The sequence below is a fragment of the Cyrtonyx montezumae genome, unplaced genomic scaffold (genome assembly GCF_038088225.1).
Source record: "Cyrtonyx montezumae isolate F1298 unplaced genomic scaffold, pur_monq_1.0 scaffold_3, whole genome shotgun sequence".
Classification (NCBI taxonomy): Eukaryota; Metazoa; Chordata; class Aves; order Galliformes; family Odontophoridae; genus Cyrtonyx; species Cyrtonyx montezumae.
Genome location: NW_027072034.1, coordinates 137643386 through 137662345, shown reverse-complemented (window position 1 = coordinate 137662345; position 18960 = coordinate 137643386). Strand labels below are relative to the sequence as shown.

The following is an 18960-nucleotide window of genomic DNA, read 5'->3' as shown; positions in this document are numbered from 1 at the left end:
TGCTTTGCTGAGAAGGCCCTGGGGGCTTTGGCAGATTTAAGTGCCACAAAAGCCAGAATGATCTCACAGCCCTGTAGGCCGAGAGTATCCTGGCTTCTGTTAAGAGGAGCAGAGCGTCAAGAAGCTGAGGGGAGTGATAGCTCTTGTTGGTCTTTTTTGCTGCACCGAGTCCAACTTTTGGACTCTCCATACATGAGATCATAATCAGCATGTGTGAGTGCAGCGGAGGCATTCTAGGCCGATCACAGAGCATGGAGCACTTCTCTCTGTGAGAAGAAGTCGAGGAGGTGTGTCAGAAGTCTCCCAGTGTCTGGAAGGGGATTATGAGTAAGACAGAGCAGTTCCTAATTTGGCCTGGATTTGATTCTGAATGTTTTTCAAAATTCCCAAACATCTATAAATTGCAAGGAATTAATTTTTTTTCTATATGAAATCTCAAAACTACTAGCTATACATTTGTAAAAGCTGTACTTTTTGAGAAATTAAAGCAATAATTATAAGCCATTTAAATTCTAATGTTACAGCCAATCTTTTGAGCTATTTATTAGTGGTCACTACTAATGAAGCAGATTCATTTTCCAGACTTAGTAAAGCGGATTTTTTGGGGCACCTCTTTATGTTCATAGTTGCTTTCTTATTTGTTGACAAAGATATTGGAAAAATATCTGAGATCTGAGATCTGAGAAAATATATGGGATCTGAGCCATGTCTATAAGTATCTAAGGAATGGGAGGCAAAGGGATGTGGCTGTACTCTTCTCTGCAGTGTGTGTGGCCATTACCCCTATTCCTATCACCAAACTGAAGCATAGGAAGTTCTGCGCAAATGTGTGTGGGATATTCTTCGCAGTGCAATGCCGGAGCACTGGCACAGGCTGCACAGAGAGGCGGTGGAGTCTCCTTCTCTGGAGACGTTCAAAACCCACCTGGACACCCACGTGTGCAACCTAGGCTAGGGAGCTGCTTTGGCAGGGGGTTGAACTCAAAGAGGTCTCTTCCAGCCCCTACAGTTCTGTGATTCGGTGAAACTCCTGCAGGTACTCTTCGGATGACTGCAGCTTTGGATACAAGCACACTGAGTAGTTATCGTCAGACCCTTAGCAGTTTGAAAAAGCCCCTTTCTTTCTGTCTTTAACCTGAAGAAAAGAAGTTTAATTTTCTCATGCGTATTGGAAACACAGCTTTCCCTCTCAGAAGGGGACTTCCTCTGTGATATCCCATTTATATCATAGCTGTAAGCACCAGGAAGGTCAGGTATTATTTGTTTTAGTCAGGATAAAGGATACCAGTGTTCTGCCATCTGCTCTGCCAGACGTTGTCAGATGTAGAACACTTCTGCACCAAACTGGTTGCAGTAATAACCAAGCTAGTGCATGAATATTTTTCCTATAAAACCCATCTCCTGCATCTATGATATGAGTCTGGTGTGTGAATGATCCTGGGAGAACCTAGAATTTTACATGCCACCACAGCTCTCAGATTCCCAAGCTTTAGTTTCCCTTACTGTACCACAAGCACCTTTCTGTCAAAGGCAGAAGCCAGTGCCTTGACACAGGAATCTTTGTGAAAGTTCAGTTTCCCAGTGGAGAAAATGTTGTCTCATTCAGCAGATGCTATGGAAGGTTGTTCCTAGCCCTCCTCAGGCTTTGGGTGTACAACTTCTGTTACTCGTAATGGAACGAGCTTGGGATTTTTAATTTTATTGTGTTTAACATTTTGGGAGGTGATTGGGATGGAGAAATTAAATTTGCCCTATTTGTGTACCACAGACTGAAATGATTTATTTAGCTATCAGTTTCAATTTACACATTTAATTTTCAGGACAGCACTGCATCTTGCTTGTGCAAATGGACATGCGGATGTCGTTACGTTTCTAGTAGAAAACAACTGTGAGCTCAATCTTCCTGACACAGATAACAGATCACCGCTGATTGATGTAGGTAGAACATGTTATGCTCCGTATGCAAGTAGGAATTATTGATTGTGTTTTAAAAGATGGATGTCCTACCAGATTCTTTATGTAAGTCTGTTTAGAAACATGCAAGCTGTAATTGGTGTGGGATAGCTCATCTTGGAAAGTGATTTTATATTCCAGGATTGAGAAGTTGTAGTAGTCGTGACACGGTGAAATATGACTGCTGGAAATTTTACCTTTTTTTGTGTGTTGTTTCCAGGCAGTACAATGCCAGCAAGAAAAATGTGCGACAGTCCTGCTGGAGCACGGTGCTGATCCAAACCTGGCCGATGCTAGCGGCAACACTGCCCTTCACATGGCTGCTGTAGCTCCTAACACATCTCTAGCAAGGATGTTAATTGAGCACAGTGCCCATATTGATGCTAAAAATAAGGTACATTTTGAGATTCGGTAGGGAAGATCTTTCAAAAAGTTGCATCAGTATTTTTATTGAAGCTTCTTCGTTTGTTTCTTTTGATTTTTAACTTGAGTTATTTCTGTCCTCTCAGGAGGGATGTACTCCCCTTATTCTCGCTGTCTCTGAACATCATGAAGAGATGGTAGCGATCCTCCTTAAAAAAGGAGCTGATGTTCATGCTCGAGATGAAGGTGAAAGGTGAGGAGGTGATCTAAACTCTGTGGGTCACCTAAATTGTCTTCAAGTTGGACTGATGAGAAGTATGGGATTGAGTGTTGAAGCAGAAAGGCACACAGAGAAGAAGTTCCCTGAGTGACTGGTGAAAGCAGGTCTGAAAGCTGGTGTCATGCATTACTGCATGTTTTCTGCATTGAGAACTGCAAGAAAAGTTGCAGTAGCCACTGTGGCAGGAAAGTGCTGTCGTGCCAGCAGCATTGCATTTATGCCCTAGAGGGTTTTTCAGATTGTCACATAGCTTGTACTCAAGCGTTGTCAATGTAGAAGCTCTTCTGTTCATAAAGTGATTTTATTTTTCTTTGAAGGTGAGCAAATGGGGATTAAAATAATTACAATGTCTGAGTAAAGTTATATACTTTGTCTTTTTGATGCTTCAGAACCCCTCTTATGACTGCTGCGGCTGGTGGGGAGCTTAAGTTGATAAAACTTCTTCTTTGCTATGGTGCTGATCTTTCCCATAAAGACACTAATGGATGGACAGCTGAGGATTATGCTATTATTCACGGACATTCTAGGTAAGCCTTAAATTTATTGCTAAGTTTTCAGTTATCGGTGTTGGATTTGGACCTATTTAATAACAGGACCAAGGTTTAATTGTGTGTTGAGACCCCTCTTGAAGATGTATTCAGTGACATCTTCTGACATGTACTGTTCATGTGTCTGGTGTTGATTTGAAAGTTGAAGAGGGCTTCTGCTCAAAATTCTCTAGAAGATTTCATGTGTTTGTTGCTAAGCTCATATCTGCCTAGTATTCACTCTTTATTAAAGTGTCTGTAGCCCGCAGTTATTGAGATGGAACTTGAAAAACTGAAATGTTTTGAGAAGAGTTTACAAACAGAACCATTGCTATCACTGTCTCCACTTCCCCTGCCCAGTAACCATCTACCTTCTGTTTCAGAAAAGATCTAGCTGTTATTTCTTTTGTTAAATTACTGAGCAGTTTTACTTACTCTTATGCGTGAGCGTTTAACCCATGGCGTTCGTTCCTAAGAGTGTGGTTGTATTTGTAAAAACTGGACTGCAAAAATGTGCCAAGCAGAAGTAAATAACTTCATAGATATGGATGTGCATGTAAAGAATGGTCATGTCTGGAATACTTTAGCATGTTGCAGTCAGGCAATAGTAGACTGTGTTACCCTGACTGAATATATCAATAATTTTGGTTATGGATGTGTCTAGAGTGGATAGTAGGAGGCTCTTACTATTCCATTAAGTGTTGTGTGCAGGCATGGGATTATTTTTCTCAAATGCATTTCCTCTCTTTCTATAGTCTTAGTAAACAACTGGCAGACGGGGAGAACACAGGGGAAGCTTCTGCACGTGATAGCCAAGACATCGCAGTACCTATGACTCCTGACAAGTCTAGTGCTACTGGCTTTACCTTGGGTGCACCTGCTATGGACCGAGGTAGGATTTTTAACTGTGGTAGAGCTAATGAGAAAATCATGATGGTTTCTTCCTTAGGTTGGTTTGTATCTTTTTAGTTTACTGCGCTTAGTATTGATTTTGGTGGAAGCATCAGTTCGACTGTTGCAAGAAGTTTTATGAATGTGCTTGCTTGCGGCTACTTTGAAATGCATCTCAACAGATTGTGAGGACAGTTGTGATTTGTGTTCATTACATCTATCCACTCATACAGTTGTCACCTTCAGCCCATCAAATTGCTCCTTTATTTGAGTTTTCCTTTTGGCAAGGAGAAGGGAAGACGGGGAACAAACTAGGTTAGAGTGACCTTGTTTATTCAGGTGTGCAGTTTTACTTAGAGATGCTCTTTCAGATCCTTGCTCAGAAGATCAGATTGCAACAGCTGTAGTTTTGTCCTGAATTGTTTTATCTTTTGTAGCAGTGAAGCAGCAGATGACTTGCAAGAAGATGCATGTTTTGTTGAGTTCCACAGGATTTCTGTCACTTTGTTTTAATTGTGATAGTTTCACCCGTACTAAGCTCCTTGTAGAAAGTCACATAACTTCTCACCTTCAATTACAGTTGTTTTTGTGCTGTGGAGACATTAACAAAAATTGTCTTGGACAGGCAAGTTCATCAGCAACAATGGCACAGTGTTTGTGTATACTGCATCTTTTTGGACATGGTTTGGTTTATGATAAAAGTGATGCTTTTCTTCAGCTCCAATCGGTTTTATTTAAGGAAGACCACAGGACTTTGTGATCCAGAAATACTGTAGCCTTGCCTCGTTGCTTTGTAATTAAAGGAAGGGAACTCCTTTAAAATCCAGGCAGCGTTTATATGCTCATATTGCCCCAAAGGAATCTTAGAAAACCACTGTTTTAGTATAAAGGAAATGTTTACCTTGCCATTTACATTTCAGGCCCCCCTAACATAGGAGATTTTATTTATTCCTTATTTTTAAGGGCTTTGTGTCAGAATTATGTCAAACGCAATTCATTATCTATTACACTTGCTCATCATTTATTATTGTTATTGTAAGGCGTTGGGAAGTATAAACAAAGAATACACGGCATATTTTTTCTTCCCAGACTCTTCACAGATATAATAGATTTTAGACCCAAGTGATGTTGTCTTTGACTTAGGAGCAGTTGCTTTGAAATCGACATTGGTTGGAAAAGTTTCTCGTAGGTTGGTTTTGCAGATTTGTTTGCTTGCTCTTCGGTGGGGCTTGATACAGTTGGTTTAATCATCAAAATCCTGTTTTCATCCCAAACCCACTCAGTTGCTACCTTCTGTGCATGTAGATAGTTTCTCTTTTTCTCCACAGTAAGGGCTGACAGGCCTGGATCACTTTAAAATATGAAGGATTCTTATTCTGAGAAGAAGGTAGACTAAATATTAGGATGGAATTGTTTACTGTGAGGGTGGTGAGACGCTGGTCCAGGTTGCCCAGTGAGGCTGTGGATGCCTTGAACCTTGAATGCCCCAGAGGCATTCAAGGCCAGGCTGGATGGAGCAGCCTGGTCTAGAGGGAGGTGCCTGTGCCTAAAGCAGGGGGGTTGGAACTCAGTTTAAATCTTAACGGTCTTTTCCAACAGACTCTTAGAGGTGACCCAGCAGGTGAACTGGAGGGCACAGAGGGAAACTTCAGTAGCATAGTAGGAACAATATTGGAATTAATTTTGCAGTCTCTGGCTTGCATCCACACTCTGCATCATGCGATTCCTTTTAATATGCCACAGTAACAGTCCTCAAAGTGTTCGTTAGAGGAGAAGCTGGGATTCCAAGGCAGAGACCAGAGAAATGCCCACTTTGGAATTATTTTCTTTTCTTTTGCTTTTCTCTGTTATTTTTCTGCCATTTAAAACGTTGACCTTATTCTTTCTGCTACATTTGTACTTTCTAGTTAGACGACTGTGAAGAATGTTGAACAGGTCAGCATCTTTAAGAAGTTCGCTCATGATTATTTGAATATCAGAACATGAACCTTTTTATTAATCACAGGCAAATTGATTTCCAGAACTAACGTATTGAATGACCGACCTCTTGGATTTTAAGTAGGAGTTTATTTTTAAGAAAAATAATAATGGTGAAGTTCTTATTTTGAGTTACGTCTTCAGTGACTGTTTTTAGCCACTGTAGCACGTACTAGTGTGCCGTTCCTTCACTGTTTCCCCAAGTTGTTAGAGAATTAGTCTCGGCATTGTAAAGCTCTTAGAAAAGTACATCAGCACTCCTGTGTGATTTATATCTCCTGAGGTCAGATAAAACTTTTCCTATATTCCCCCGCTGAGGAAACAGAGGAAAACAGAAAGGATGAGAAACCATCTTGAGATCTTTTCAACCCAAGCCCATTCTGTGATCCTTTTTATCTGTTTCATAAATGTATGTTTCTGATAATAGCTGTTTTTCCACATTATTGCATGTATTGTGATAAAATCAATATAAACAGGACGACCTTCTGCTCCAGAGAAAAGTGACAGCTTTGTTGTGAAAGAATTTGATGAAGGGATACGGTTCCATTACTTCTCTTTTGAAACACGGATGTATATATGCACACAAATGCACATCATAGTCACAGTGCTTTCTCCCAGTGCTGTAGCTTTGTCTGTGTGCTTTTTGTGTTTTCCAGTCTTCTAAGATTTTAAATTTATTCTGATGTCATTGTTTCGTCTGTGCTTTCCATGCCTTTCCCTTAGTGGATATAGGAATGCAACCATCTCCTAAGCAGACATCAAGAAAAGGAGAATGAAGGAAAGGTATTATGCACAGCAGTATTTTAAATATGAAACATGTCTTGTGATGCACAAACACATCGTAGGTTTATTATCTTGCAGATCCATATCTTGGTGGTTTAAGATCTATAAGTTAGAGTGAATTTGGGGCAGATTTATTTGTTTGCATGTTTTGCATGAGTTCATTATTACTGAATTCAGCAATTGCTTTTGTCGCTTGTGATAGCGTTTTGTTTTTTAGGTTGTATGTTTGTTTGCTTGGTAGTCTGTTCTTCTGTTGCTCAGAAATGGGGACGGGATTCAAATAAAGTGGAAACAGGCAATCCCTAGGGACTAGATCTCATTTCTGTGTCAATGCATCATGGCTGTGACTTTGGTCTAGCTGAAAGCTATCTCGTGAAATTCTTGTCCTGCCTTGAAAAGGATAGTGCGACCTGGTTTTGATCATTGGTTCTATGTATTATATGTTGAAAGCAAAAGTTCAGATAAGTTAATGAGCTGTTTTGATTAATTCTAGCGATACTTAATGAAGTTGTAACTGAAGTCACCTGTCCAGTGTTTAACTGTTCTACACAGCAGCAATTTTCTGTTGTGTGTGTAAAGTTAGCAGATAGAGTCTTAGTACTGAGTTAGTTAGTTATATGTACTGCAGTATTCTGTTAGCGTTTAAGAATGTTCTGTGTTTGTCTGTAGAGGAAAACATCAAAAATCAGACTGTAAGCATTTAATCCATTTAACGTTAGAACATTAACATTGGAAGTTTCAGCCTCTTGGTGAATCTCTCTACATGAGATTTCACTGAATGTGTATACTGTATTGCATCTTCAGAAAGCTGTGTTCAGATCAGGGAATATTCTCAGCTAATCTCTGTGTTTAGGAAATACAGAATTTGTACTCTCATTTGCCCTTCATTTTGTTAATTATCGTTAACAGTTAGTTCAAGAACTTTGGGAATGCTGACTTCTATGTGGAGGTCAGATACGTTTGTTTTTCCTTGTTTGCTGGGAATCAAAGTCCTTCTATTTTGTCTTGGTTGTTAAGAGGACAAAAGTTGTTTTCCTACCGTGCAGTTTTCATCAGTACATCAATGACCCGAAGGATATATCTACTTAAAGGCACTTTCATAAAGTTTGCAAATGATCTGATATTAGGGAGATGGTTGGATATGCTTCAGCACAGAGCTGGCATGCAGAGGGACTTTGGCCAATTGGTGAAGTGGATTTGGCAGACACTGTAAGAAATCCATCAAAGGCAAATACCAAGACCCTCATGGTGAGGAACAATCCCTTCCTACAAAACATGGTGGGACTGTGTGACAGGGTGGCAGAAAGGACAGAGACCTGGCAGAGGGCGAGCTGAGCATGAGCCAGCAGGGTGCTGTGGCAGCTAAGAGCTGCAGCCTGGGCTGTTTTAAGAGCAGGAAAGCCAGGAGACGAGAAACGTGATTGTCTGCCCCTGTTTGGCACTCACTAGACTGTGCCTTGATCCTTGGTTGTAGTTCTGAGTTCCTGCTACAGGAGAGGTTGATGGTTCAGCAGTGAGCTAATTGTCTAGGGAGCCATCATTTTTGTGAAGGAGTATTTGCCCCGTGAGAGGGGGCTGAGAAAATGGGCTTACTCAGCCTGAAGAAGAGGGAGCTTTGAAAGGTCCTAACAGTGGCTTCTAATGCGGATCAAAAGACACAGCCAGGTGCTTCCCTGTGATACCTGGCAGGAGGTGGAAGTGCAAGAGCCACGTGGAAATGGAAGCAAGAAAGTTTCTAACTGGAAATGAAAAGTGTTGCCATGATAAGGATGGCAAAAGAGAGAGGTTGGACCGTTTCTCTTCTTGGAGGTGCTCAAGACTACACTGAATAAAGCCCTAACCAACTTTTCCTGACCTGAAAGCTGAGCTGGCTTTAAGTAGTTGGCTGATAGACTTCTGGAGATCCCTTCTGACGCGACTTACCGTATGATCTTAGGTGTGAATTACTACCTCCACTGGACTGATGAAAACTTGCAGTGTAGTATAGCATGCCTGGGTAATGCTCCTTTTGTCTCTTGTATATCCTTTGATGATTCACTGTGGAGAACTGCTGGTGATTCTTCTATCTAAGGACAGCCTTTAGCTCTCAAGTATGCTTTTTGATTTTCTTTACATTTTTCAGAATAATCCATAGCTTGGAAGAGCAGCAAATAAAATGCAAATATCTCTCATCTGTTTTTATCATTTTATTTTTACAATATAGTTTGAAAAAGCACTGTTTTGTAGATGCTTTCCTTCGTGGTGTTTTTATTGAATTGGCCACTCCAGCTTCCATACTATTATGAACCGTTTTTCCGTGTTCAGTGTAGGTACTGATTAATTTTTACTATGCAAAATCTAATTTCCACTTTTCCATTTATATTTGAACAGCAATAGATGACATTTCCGGAGGAGGTTCAATAAGGTGAGACTTCTAAAAATACCAAACACTTACTTGAGAAATGATTTGAGAGAACCAGTATTTATTTTGCTTTGTTTTCTAAGAAGTTCTGAAAAAGAGGATGATAGTGACAGTTGGCATACTTCTGACGAAGAAGAACTGGATTTTACCCCCAAGGTACAGTGCCTTTGTAGGAAAATGGCTATGTCAAGTAAGTTATTTTAAGGCAGTTCTCTATTAGATTGCAGTAAACTGCTTTTCCAGACAATTCATTTTTTTCTCCTTAAAAGGAGTCTCTGGTCTGTCAACCTTTCTTCAGCTCTGAGTTTTTCCAAAAAGAGATGTACCTTTGGCAGAACATGCAGTAGATTTATGGTCTGGGGCAAAAACGCAGTAGATACCAAGATAAAAAAACAGATTTTTGTAGCTGTTCATTGAGTCAGATTTGCAGACTTTAGGGGTTGGTAAGTTAATAACCTATTTTGTTCTCTTTCAAACTTTGCTATGGTTTCCCCTAGTTTACATGGTAGAATGCTAACTGATAATCAAAAAGAATATTTATTTATCAAAATCTAGTCAAACTGTTCATCACCTGGTTCTCTTTTCTTTCTCACTAGGTTCCTTGAGTGCTTAATGCTTGAGCTGCTCAAATAAGGATTTTTTTCTTTTTTCCTTTCTCTGTGGGATGACATTCCGTGCTTGTACATAATCTCACGCTGCATTATTTTCTTTGGTTTTGGATACTTTGATTTTACTCTTTTTATAAGCTACATCTGCTCACTCCTACTGTTCTTATTGATGTTCTGAAGGATTGACGTTTTTTTCAGTGATGTCTGGAGTATGTAGTCAGTTGCACTGGGATTCTGCAATGATTAGGATTTGGTAGTTCAACACACTCTGCAATGCTGGAGATGGAAGCATGTGTACTTTAAACATCATTCCATTTGCTTACATTGATTTAAATTGAAGTGATGCATATTTCAAGCGTTGTTTTGAAATTTACAGATCTGTCACTGACTGTCAGTTTTTTTTTTTAAAAAAAAACATTTTTCTTGGGATTGTTATGCATCTACAGATAGTTTTGAAGTAAAATAGTCACTAACTTGTATACATGAAGAATGTTTGTGTAATTAAAATTGAAGGATCTAGAAAGCATATAAGTACTTTCAAAAGGAGTCAGCCCTTTATTTACTGTTCAAGATTTGATGTAGGTAAAAGATTTGTTTACAAACAAACAAGCTAATAAAAATAGATCAAATAATTATTTTAAAATGTATTTTCATTTGTAGAAGCCACAGAAGCCAAACTTGGCAGTGTGCATTATTTTCTTTGTTTTTGAATACTTTGATTTTACACTTTATATAAACTACATCTGCTCACTCCTACTGTTCTTATTAATGTTCTTATTAACAAAACTTAAGTACTGAAAGAAGGTAGTAGACGTGCAAAAAGAGTGGAGCCTGGAAGCAGAATGGCTGGTACAAGCGTTGGCTGACTGAGATGCTCCTCTCCATTGTGAAAGATTTTTGCAGAGTTAAGATGTGGAGAGAGAAAAGGGCCTGTATAACCAGTGTGAGAAGATCAATGGTCTTGGCCTCTTGGGACACCAAGGCTGCAGGCCTAATTCTGAAGGGAACACAAACCAAGGAGCATGTTGCAGGGACTGTGACACGTGATATGAGCAGTCAGCACCATTGAGGAATAGAGTGTGAAGTCAGAGCTACGAGGAGACTGCAGAGAGGATGCAGTTGGTGGGTTTGAGGCGTGGTACAGCTTTGGTAGACGTTATGCTTTTTGATTTTTGGGCTGAGGGCAGGAACCAACAGGCTTTCCTAGTAAATATTTTTCTTGGAAGCTTGGAATGGAATTTAATAATTCTGACTCCGGGGAGCACAAATGATTGTAATGTAGCCAGTTCTCCTTGTGGTGGGTAGTAAAAAGCTTGTTAATCACTCACACTGTGTTAACACAGCTCGCAGGGTGTTGTAGAGTGCCAGATAGTAGAAAGTGATGGAGAATGGGGAATTTAAGGCAGTTGTGTTCTACATTGTTGTTGATAGTTTTGTTGGTTTCTGTTTGGTCGGGTTTTTTTGTTGTTGTTGTTTTGTTTTCTTAAGTAGTGTACTAAAACATAAAGTCCTTTTAGCCTGCCTTCTCTCTATAACTGGTAAAAGCAATGCTCGTGATCAGAGAAATCTAAAGGAAGAAAAACCATTGTTTCTAAACTACATCCTTCTATTTCCTTCTTAAAATAAATAAATAAATAAGGTGATTCCCTTTGAATTGAGCCCTGCCCCTGATGAGGCTTGTTTACCTCGTGTTGTTGCTGCTCTATGTCTGTAACTGGGGGTCTTTGAAGTTCTTACACGGTAGATTGTGCGTTCAGTTAGTGGTGGGACAAAGTTAGGTCAAACTGCTTACGTGGGCCTCCTAGCTACTGGCTTTGGAGTTGGTTTTCTAGCATGATGTTGATACAGCATGGTTTACTGCACATAAAAACTTGTTAGCTGCTCAGGGGAGCTTGTGTGAGGATTGTTTTTCTCACTGTCCAGCTCTATTCTGCCGATGCAGTTGGAATTAAATGGTTGTCTCCCGAGTGAGCAGCACAGACATTTAGATTTTTCTGTATAGAACTTCTATCTTTTGTAGATACACTTAATCCATTTTTCAAAAGTGTTCAACAAATACCGAGTGTGTTGGCTGTTTTTATCCGTTCTGTCTGAGATAAGTAACAAGACAAAAGTGAGCAGGGTCTGTAGCTAGCCCTCCTCTTGGTTGTTCTTTTCTTGTTGTTGTTTTTGCTTTTTTGTGAGGAAAAACAAACTCATCCCCTACCCCTTTCTTAAAAATACAAGACTAAGATTTTCAAGGTAGCCTTAATCTCTGTTAGCTTTGCCTTGTTAGCCTTTAATAGCCTTTAATCAACACAAATCACACTTGTTTTCTTTTTGCAATGGAGTGATTGGTGCATTCTCTCACCACTGTGGGGTACAAGCCCCTCGAGCATAAGCTCCTTGTTTATTATCAACATCTTGATTTCCCATGTTAATTTCTTTTGTGGCTGTCTGGTTTGCCAAGCTTGATCAACATGAGAGAATAGTTCAGATGAGACGTGAGGATGTTTTTTCCCTTTTATTAGAGATATAAAAACCTTTGATACAAAGGTTAAATTAAAGATTGAAGATTAAATTACATTACAGAAAAAACAAGTTTGTACCAATTCTCATGCATGTGTTTTACATTGTACAGTCGGATTCCGAAAGCCTGAGAAAAGTATCACCTGGTGTGTTGCTCCCAGCTGCAGCTGAACATGGAGCGTGCTTGCTGAATATTTCAGGGGAGCACAACAATGGTAACTTTCTCATAGATTGGATTTGTCTGTGTTTATAGACAAGTGAACTTTTTCTAGTGTTTTCCATAGGAGCCCTGTTGTGTTCTGGGTGTGTGCTTTAGCAGTGAAGAAATGCTGGGCTCTTGTTAATTAACACCAGTTAACACTGCTCTTGCTGGCCTGGAAGTTCTCGCGTGTGTTGTGTGTGTTGTCTGGACATGTATGTATTTTTTTTGCTTTAATTTGCTGCTCAACGTGGTAAGAGTGGTGTCTGGTTGAGTTAAACTTGAGGATAAATTCAGGTTTTGTTGCTAAGGGTTTCTGCCTGCAGCTTGTGGCATTTACCTCATGACCATCCTGATTGAGCATGAGAGAGCAGGAAAGTTTTGTTGTCGGAATAAAACTTGTCTCTTTTTAAAAATGATTTGGCAGTCCAGCTTATAACATGGGTACAACAACATAACTGAAAAGGCTAATCCAATTTTAGCTTAGTAGGCTGGAACCAGATCTTTGCAAGCTTCTGGGAGCTCTAAATCAGCTTTTCAATTGTCTTGAAAGTCTGCTTCATATGATTCAGCTAAGTTAAGTTTGAAATCAGTATGGAAAGGGGGAAGAGGTGATTATGGTGATCTTTCTATGGTACATCTGTGTTACTTGACCACCAAGTGAACTAAAATCAAATCTTGATGTATTTTTGTTGTTGTAGTAAGTTGTAATAAGTCATGTTCATTACAAAAATGTGATTTCTTCACTGTAGATGAGTGCTCCAATTCTGTCTTTCATGCGCCATCATCATCTGAAGAAGAGATTGTCATGGAAGCCATTGAAAGCTGTGGGGAGCAGGTATGTGAAAACAGATAATATGAGTTATAGTCTGAATTAGTGAACTGTGTTATGCCTTTAGGTAAAAGAAAGCTTACCTCTCAGTAAATAGTTCTGAAAAGAGAGTCTTGTACGTGAGGATTTTATCATCTGAAGTTAGATACTATCTTCTTAGAGTTGTGTAAAATGCTTGCTGCTGCGATGGATACTTGACATTGTCCTGATATGTTTCCAGCCGGTTTGCTTAAACACTGCAGTGTTTTTCTTTGTGTGCAGTGCTGAGAAACAGTGCAGTTGTGATTTTTTTTCCTATCCAAAATATGTATTCAATTGGGAGCAAGATTTTTCTATTGTCTGATTGTTTCTTTGATAAAATATGCCATATTTTCCTCTTTGTAAGAGAAAGATCAAGCAAAAACCTGAAATATGATGATCTGTCAATGCTTTCTCTGCTTCTGCAAAAGGTAGCCTTGTGTGATCAAGTTAAAAAGTGTTTGAAAATAATTTTTGGAGGCCGTTATGGAGGAATATAAAGCAGGCATTCCGTTTGTATTGGGCATACAGGACAGGACTGGGTAGGGATCTCCAGTGAGTGTCTAGAGTCTTCTGTAATACCTCAAGGGACAGTGGAGCAAGTATTTTCAACCACATGCCCAGGCACCGTGGAAGAGGGATGTGAATTTCAAGAGGTAGAGAACAGAACTTAAGTACTGAAAGAAGGTAGTAGACGTGCAAAAAGAGTGAAGCCTGGGAGCAGAATGGCTGGTACAAGCGTTGGCTGACTGAGATGCTCCTCTCCATTGTGAAAGATTTTTGCAGAATTAAGATGTGGAGGGAGAAAAGGGCCTGTATAACCAGTGTGACAAGATCGCAGGGTGTTGTAGAGTGCCAGATAGTAGAAAGTGATGGAGGATGGGAAATTTAAGGCAGTTGTGTTCTACATTGTTGTTGATAGTTCTGTTGGTATCTGTTTGGTCGTTTTTTTCTTTGTTGTTGTTGTTTTGTTTTCTTAAGTAGTGTACTAGAACATAAAGTACTTTTAGCCTGCCTTCTCTCTATAACTGGTAAAAGCAATGCTCGTGATCAGAGAAATCTAAAGGAAGAAAAACCATTGTTTCTAAACTACATCCTTCTATTTCCTTCTTTGTCAGCGGTTTGCGGGACAGTTTGACCCGGTACCGTGACAATTGAGGCAGGGGACCCTCGGGCCCACACCCCGGGGAAGGGGAAGGGGGAAAGGGAAAAAGGAGAAGGGAGATGGGCCCAGGAACAGAACAGCGGCAACGATCTGAGGAGGAAAGCTAATTTACTAAATAAGATATCAGAAAGCAAAATAACACAATATAATATAATTGGAATTGAGGCAAATGAATCAAATAAAATGAGCAAGAGAGAGAGTGTCCGATAAACCGAAGGCCTTACGCTAATGCTGAAGGCGGACGGCTGCAACAAACACCCACTGCCGAGCTCGGTCCCGAAGGGAAGAGAGAGTCCCGTGACTGCAGACAGTTTTTATCTTTCCCTCTGAGCGTAAACACGTAAGAACGCAAAGCATCGCAAAGTCCTCTGGGGAATGGAGTTCTTCTCTTCTGAGACAGGCAAACCTGGAACTATCGATGGTCCACGGAGCTGGAATATTAACTCCTTAACTCCAAATGCACTGCATGATGTTATGATGTGGAATACCAGTACCAAAATCATAAAAACATAACATTCTTAAAATAAATAAATAAATAAGGTAGTGTTTTTATTTTTGTGGCATGATCGGATAAGTCTGCAACATCATCACTTGGCTTAACCGTAATTTCCTTTTTCTTGGTAATTTGTCTGTCTCTATCTGCTTATTTAAGGTTAAATGTATTTTAGAAACTACCAACTTGGTAGAAAGGACAGCACATGAAAAGCAGACTGACAGAGCAGAAATTTCTCCTCAGGAAGCCCTAGCAAAAAACAAGGAATCCCACAGTGCTGACAAGCAGTTAAATCTAAAATCGTGGGAAGAAAGATATGAAAGAATGTGGGTTGAAAATGAGAAAAGGGAATTGAAAGCAAATTTTAAAAAGGTTACAGCAGAGCTGAAGCAGCTGTTTGGTGAAATTGATGAATCTGAAAAAACTACGTCCCTTGCGGCAGAAGTGGCAGAAGATGACTTCAAGGAAGAACTGGAGAATTTTTGTGTTTCATCTTGGGTGACAGAATCAAGTAATAAGTTAGAAAGTAAAGGTGAATTTGGAGATACGAAACTTAACGCAGACCTAGAAGAACCCAAATTGGAAATTGTCATTTCAAATTGTGCCGTCCTTCCTGATCACAGTAATTTAAATGCAAACATGGACAATATCTGGAGTGCAGACGAAGAAGACTGTGCTAAGTGCACAGATAATACAGAAGTACCTCTAGCAAAAGGAGAGGAAATGGAAGAGAATGAGAATGGGATTAGTAGGAATGTAGAGGTAAGTCCTGAATATTCCCTGAGACATTGTCTAGAAACAAATATTTTGGATGGCATTTCTAATATTCCTCCTAAAATAAGACGGATTTCCACAAATGATGAAAGTACACTTGGTTTGATAAGAGAGAGGAAATTTGACAAGGATTTCCAGAGACTGCCTTAGTGAAATCAAGGAAATGGGAGGAATGGAAATAAAAAACTAGAGACTAGAGTGGTACTTTTCTCAAAACCTTCTAATTACGTTGTGGGGAAAACAAAATGTAGTGTTTCAGTTTAACAATAGGTGGCAGTCAGTTCCAGTGTAAGTAGTGATCACCTCACTGCTGTAAAAAGAAATGCATACAAGTACACCAATTTTGATTCTCAGTCAAGGAATGAAAATAGCTTCTGAACAGGGTCTTGACTAATCTCTTCGTTTGCTGTGATTTGTGCATGGTGTGCCTTCATTGCCTTTCACTAAAACTCCTGATTGCTGTGAAACTTTCTGCTTGTGAGTTTGGGGTTTCTTTTTCCTCGTCATTAAGGAAGTGCTCCGTCATACATCCGCTCTTTATTTTGTGTTTCTACAAGTAATGGTGTGTAGTCCATCTAATTCCTTATCCATCAGTCATGACTTATTGTTTCTGTCCTAAGGGCTGTGTTTTTTTGTGATACTTTAAATCATGAGTGAAATCAGAGTATTTTCAATGACTTCATACATTTTGTGGAGCAATTTTTTGTTTTTTGTTTTATTTTTTCATTATTTCAGAAGTCAGCCTTGGATTCTTTGGTCTTACATACAGTTTTTATCACCTTTAGGAACAAAAAAATACATGAAGCTTAACTTTCTCTTCGTAGGTTGAGAAGGAAGAAAGGAAGCAGAAACATTTCAAAATGCAAACAATGGAGAAACAAGATCTTGATAAATTCAGTACACCAGCAGGCGATATTACCAGTCAACCAGTGAAAGAAAAGCTTGCTCTAAGGAAGAATGAAGAAAAAACTGAGAGTGAAAAAATGATAGAAGAAGAAATGCACACAGAGAATTCTTCATCTGAAGAGAGATTAAAATTAATAGAAATGCCGCTAAAAAGGTAAACTAATAAAATAATCTGTAATTTTTATTTGTAATATTTAGGGGTTTTAGCTTCAGGGTTTTTCTGGTCTTGTGTTTGAAGCACTTTCCTCAGTGAAAGCTATGCCGAGTTGTCCCATGATTCTCAAGCTTTTAAAAATATGTTTTTCTAAGAACTGAGTGCACATTGGACGTTCAATTTTATTTCACTGGAGGAGATAGAGATCTTGTGAATTTCTTCCTTAAAACGGACACTAATGGGGTCTTCAGAATCTTAGCTGGAGATTGAGAAGAAGCTATTTTCCTAATAAATAGCCACTCAGAACAGAAAAGCAGAAACTTAATTTATTTTCTCCCTTTTCTAGGAGATGCTAGTGTTCCTCGTGTACTTGTTTTCATTAAACTCAGATCCCCTTTGTCAGGAAAAAGGGAAAGATAATATTACCAAACAGGTCTAAAAAGTTTGAAGAAGACACAGATGCTTTTGCATAACTCTAGGCAGGATTTTTTTATCTGTGTCTTCTTGAGGAAAATCTGTGCTCTATGTGCATCCCCTGATTGGGACAGAGAAGCGTTACAGCTTGAATGTTTTCCAAGATCTTGGGAATCAAGTCTGTGTTTTATCGCAGACATCTTTAGTCTTGTTTTTGTTGTGTTGTTTTTTTTCCTAGAGTGTTTCTTTTTTTATGTAATGTACGCAATTGGTGATTTTTTTTTCTTTCTGTTCAATGCTGTAAATCTGTTCTGAATGCAAAAAGGAAGAAGAAAAAGAAGAAGAAAAGGCAGTCTTCAAAGAAGAAGGCTAAGCAGAAGATTCAAGGATTAATGGATGATAGCACTGTCAGTGAAACATCTCAAGATGAAGAAAGGTACTAAATATAAGGAATATTATAAATAATTTAATAATTACAAAAATTGGCCTGAAAACGAAAGTTAAGATTTATAAACTGAATGCATAGGGATTGTTCTATGCCAAAGAAGACCTGGGGGTACAGGTGGTTGGCGAACTGGATGTCAGCCATGTGGAGAAAACAAGGTACAGTGGGTACAGGCTGCCCTGGGAGAAGTATCATCTTGGTATAAAAGATGTTTTTGAAGGAGAACAGTCAATTCCTGGAACAGTCTTCCCAGTGACATGATAGAATTTCCTGTGATTGGAGATCTTCAGGGCACAGTTGGACTGGGTGCAAGATAGTCTCCTTTAGGCTCCCTTTCCCCACGTGGACCTAATGACCCTTTAAGGTCCCTTTCAACCTGAACTGTTCTATAATTCCTAATACCATGCAGAAAACATAGCCATTCAGTACACATAAAGAGGTGTTTTTGTTGTTTCTTTTTTTTTTTTTTTGCCTTCGACTACATGTAAAAAAGTTTTGTTATTAAACTGTAGTTTAATTTTCTTCTGAAACTAAGTTTTCAGAGCAATTTCAGTTATTGTTTGTAATGCAGTATAAGCATTCCAGTACTGAAGTGTCTTTCTGTTTTCCAGACGTGCAACAAGAACAGGGAGCAAGAAGAAAAAGGTACTGTAAAATTACGTTTTTATCAGCTTTTAATCACTTAAAGGGTAATAGCTTTTACATCAAGTTCAAGATGCAAACGATTTCTGCTAGTATGCAACTTTGTACTGTTTTAGCCAAATCTCTGAGTGAGAAGATGAATTGTTCTTGCATTTATAATGATCTGCAATAATATAGTGTTGTATACTTACCACACTGTATTGTCCGTAGGTCAGCACACAGATGGCTGTTACTGATGACCTTGATTTAACACAGTCCTCTGACACAACTACATGGGATGCTGAGTGGACAACTTCAAACTGCAAAAAAGCTATGTTGCTGTTAGAACAGCTTAGTGCGGTTTATGCAGGTAAACTTGTAAATCACTTTGTTTTCTGTTACAAGTTCCTCTCTTTTTTCCTGCTTGTACCTCTTAGTAAGTCATGACAAATTGCTCCCCAAAATATCTTTGCCAAAAAAAAAATATACATAATCAAATATGCTTGCATGTATACACATAGCTTGATATAAATATAAGCAGCACTAATTTTCTTAATCTTTTCTAATAATTCAAAATGCACATATGGATTACCTGCCCTCTCACTTCTATTCTTCAGCAGGACAGGAGGTGAAAATAGAATTTAAAAA

The 18960-nt window shown here is 39.1% G+C and overlaps 1 protein-coding gene across 1 annotated transcript in view; it reads left to right on the top strand.

Moving 5' to 3' along the window:
• LOC136051471 (ankyrin repeat domain-containing protein 26-like) overlaps window positions 1-18960 on the top strand; it is a 58414-nt gene that overhangs the window by 21364 nt on the left and 18090 nt on the right. Inside the window, 12 exon segments of the mRNA XM_065740911.1 lie at window positions 1821-1935; window positions 2174-2347; window positions 2463-2569; window positions 2986-3123; window positions 3879-4015; window positions 13243-13328; window positions 15158-15921; window positions 16427-16436; window positions 16597-16831; window positions 17547-17682; window positions 18303-18336; window positions 18544-18682. Coding sequence (XP_065596983.1) covers window positions 1821-1935; window positions 2174-2347; window positions 2463-2569; window positions 2986-3123; window positions 3879-4015; window positions 13243-13328; window positions 15158-15921; window positions 16427-16436; window positions 16597-16831; window positions 17547-17682; window positions 18303-18336; window positions 18544-18682 — 2075 coding nt within the window.